The sequence below is a fragment of the Pagrus major genome, chromosome 1 (assembly GCF_040436345.1).
Source record: "Pagrus major chromosome 1, Pma_NU_1.0".
Classification (NCBI taxonomy): domain Eukaryota; kingdom Metazoa; phylum Chordata; class Actinopteri; order Spariformes; family Sparidae; genus Pagrus; species Pagrus major.
The window spans coordinates 24,660,637-24,663,291 of NC_133215.1; the positions used below are offsets into that span (position 1 = coordinate 24,660,637).

General features: G+C 49.1%; 1 protein-coding gene across 1 annotated transcript; it reads right to left on the reverse strand.

The window, feature by feature from the left end:
* Window positions 1-447: 447 nt before the first annotated feature.
* On the reverse strand, window positions 448-2,266 carry adra2a (adrenoceptor alpha 2A). Its single transcript, XM_073470881.1, has 2 exons — window positions 2,064-2,266; window positions 448-1,901 (listed from the first exon to the last, which is right to left on the reverse strand). The coding sequence occupies exon 2, from the start codon at window positions 1,729-1,731 to the stop codon at window positions 463-465; it is 1,269 nt and encodes a 422-aa protein (XP_073326982.1). The 5' UTR covers window positions 1,732-1,901; window positions 2,064-2,266; the 3' UTR covers window positions 448-462.
* Between the last annotated feature and the right edge of the window lie 389 nt (window positions 2,267-2,655).

Genomic DNA, 2,655 nt, shown 5'->3' on the forward strand with positions numbered 1-2,655 from the left:
GGGTTTTATTTTTTAAAGAGCCAGCATTTTGTCATCTTTGTCATCATCACCACCATCATCATCAACCTGACTAATGTTGTAATTACATTGTACAAAATGGCACAACATTGTATCCATGACAACAAAAATAAAGACAAATATACAGACAGGTCATTCTGTACAACATATTGTCGTAAAGTACAACACATGTCACGACTTCACCGTTTCTTTTATAAAAAATAAAAAAAACATTTACGATATAACCATGGCTTCACTGCGGCGTTCTGCTTAGACCTCTCTCTGTGATCGAATGGTGGATGTTTCAGCACGTAAAGCTCATCCTGGCAGAGTATTTCCAGGCAGTTACACAGAGAGCGTTCACAAGCCAGTGACCCATGCACTATGATCAATGATGTACTTATAATATATAATTTATGTACAATAAAGTAAAAAAAAAAAGTATCTACACAAAGATGGAGTCCATCATACATATCTTCTCGTGTCCCTCCTGCACAGTATCTTTTTGAACGACCTCCTGAAGTCGTTGTTGAAGATGGTGTAAATGATGGGGTTCAGTGCGCTGTTGCAATAGCCGAACCAGAAGAAGAACTTGAAGAGGGTGTTGGGCACCGCGCAGGACTCGCACAGCGTCATCAGCATGTATGTAAAGAAAAATGGAAACCAGCAGATGACAAACACTCCAATGACCACAGCCAGGACGAAGGTGAAGCGTTTCTCCCGGTTCTGTCGGCCCTTCCAGCGGCTGCCCTTGGTGCTCGGCACCCTCTTTTGGACGTCATTGTCCCCCGGTTTGATTTGGCTCAGTTTGGTTTTGCCCTTGGACACCTTCTTTTTGATCGAGCAGGGGTTGGTTACCTTGTGGTCAGAGGAGGACGACTCCTCCAGGTCCACCCCATTCTCCTCACCCTTCTCCTCATCTGCTCCACCTTCTCCTCCCACTCCCTCCTTCAGCTCGATGTCCCGCTCGCCGTTCAGCTTCTCGTGGCAGAGGCGGTCCTCAGCGTCGCCTGCGGCCATGCCATTCTGCTTCGTGTTGGCAGCAGCGTTGGTGGCCGTCTTCTGCATCTCCTTCCGCTTCCTGTCTCCCGGTGGCGCCCGTGTCCTCTTTTTGGCGATCTGGTAGATCCGCACGTAGACTAGGACCATGATGACGCAGGGGAGGAAGAAGGAGCCGATGCAGGAAGAGATGACGTACCACTTGTCATTATTGATCTTACACACAGGTTCCTCCTTGCTGTTTTCTTTCTCCATGGTGATCAGAGGTGGGAAGGAGATAACCGCTGCGATGACCCACACAATGAAGATGATGCACTTGATGCGTCGTGGCGTCCTCTTCAGGTTGTACTCGATGGCCTGCGTGATGGACCAGTAGCGGTCCAAGCTGATGGCACAGAGGTGAGCAATGGAGGCGGTGCAGAAAAGCACATCGAGCGCCAGATATATCTCGCACCACACCTCGCCAAAGTACCAGTATCCCATGAGCTCGTTGGCCAAGGAGAACGGCATCACGAGGGTAGCCACCAAAATGTCCGCCGACGCCAGAGACACCAAGAACAAGTTCTGCGGAGCCCTCAGGGCCCGGCTAGTGAACACAGCTATGACCACCAGCACGTTGCCGAACACTGTGAGCAGGATCATGATGGCCACCAGCACGGTGAGCGGCAGCGAGATCTGGAGGCTGTACGGGGCCACACCTGGAAGAGTCTGGTTGGTGTCATTGTCGGACCCCATCAGAGCAGATTGGCCCACAGCCTACGTGAGTTCACCTGAGGTTAACAAAAATCATCACCAGGAGGGACAGAGCTAGTAGCTCACAGCAGGACGGAGAAAAGAAGTATCACTCCTCTGAGGATTTTTCTCTCTCATGGTGAAAAGCTCTTATTTTTTTTATGTCAGTTCATCTGAAAATGAGGCAACAAGAGGACAAATCAGATGCTTTTTACATGTCTCAATCGACTATGACAAAAGAAAACTACTATTATAATAAGCTTAAGAGTGATATCAGCTGTTTTCCTTGAATAAGAATGAGAAAAAGGGCATACAAAAGTGTGAAATAATCTTACCTGAGAGGCAGCGCGCTGACACAACCTCTCCAGTGCCAGAGACGCACGGGCGTTAAAAAGGAAACAGTCAGTGGGTAACTTCTTTAAGCAGATCAATAGGCAGCAAAGAAGATCCATGAGGCGGATGAAGTGCTCCCTCTGTGTCTCCTCTCTCTCCACACACAATGATCCCTGTGCTGCATCTAGCGGTGCTCAGTAGCGGACCTAATAGAGCGCTAATCATGTTATCCCGGGCGCTGCCGTGCTGCTGTCTGCGTGTGGAGTCTCTCTCCTCAGTGTGGACCGGAGCGCCACTCCCTCTCTTTATAGCCCGCACGCTGCAAAAAGTGTCACCGCGCGCTCACGGGGTCACTGTGCGTCCACGGAGTGTCAACACCGGAGGACATGTGACAACACAGACCATTACATCAGATGGAGGCTCGGAGCAGAGTGGAGGAATGACAGGAAACAGTTCATACATGCAGGTGAAGGTGTTGGACATGATATAATGTTCAGTCAGGAGAGCTGTCAGTGCTGTGTGCGTTTAACACACTGACATGGGTTAGTAACAGGATTAAAGTCAAGTTATGAGTTGGTATAATAACACAAAATG

Excerpts from the sequence above, each read along its gene's own strand:
- adra2a (XM_073470881.1), bottom strand. The coding sequence starts at position 1,731 with ATGGGGTCCGACAATGACACCAACCAGACTCTTCCAGGTGTGGCCCCG.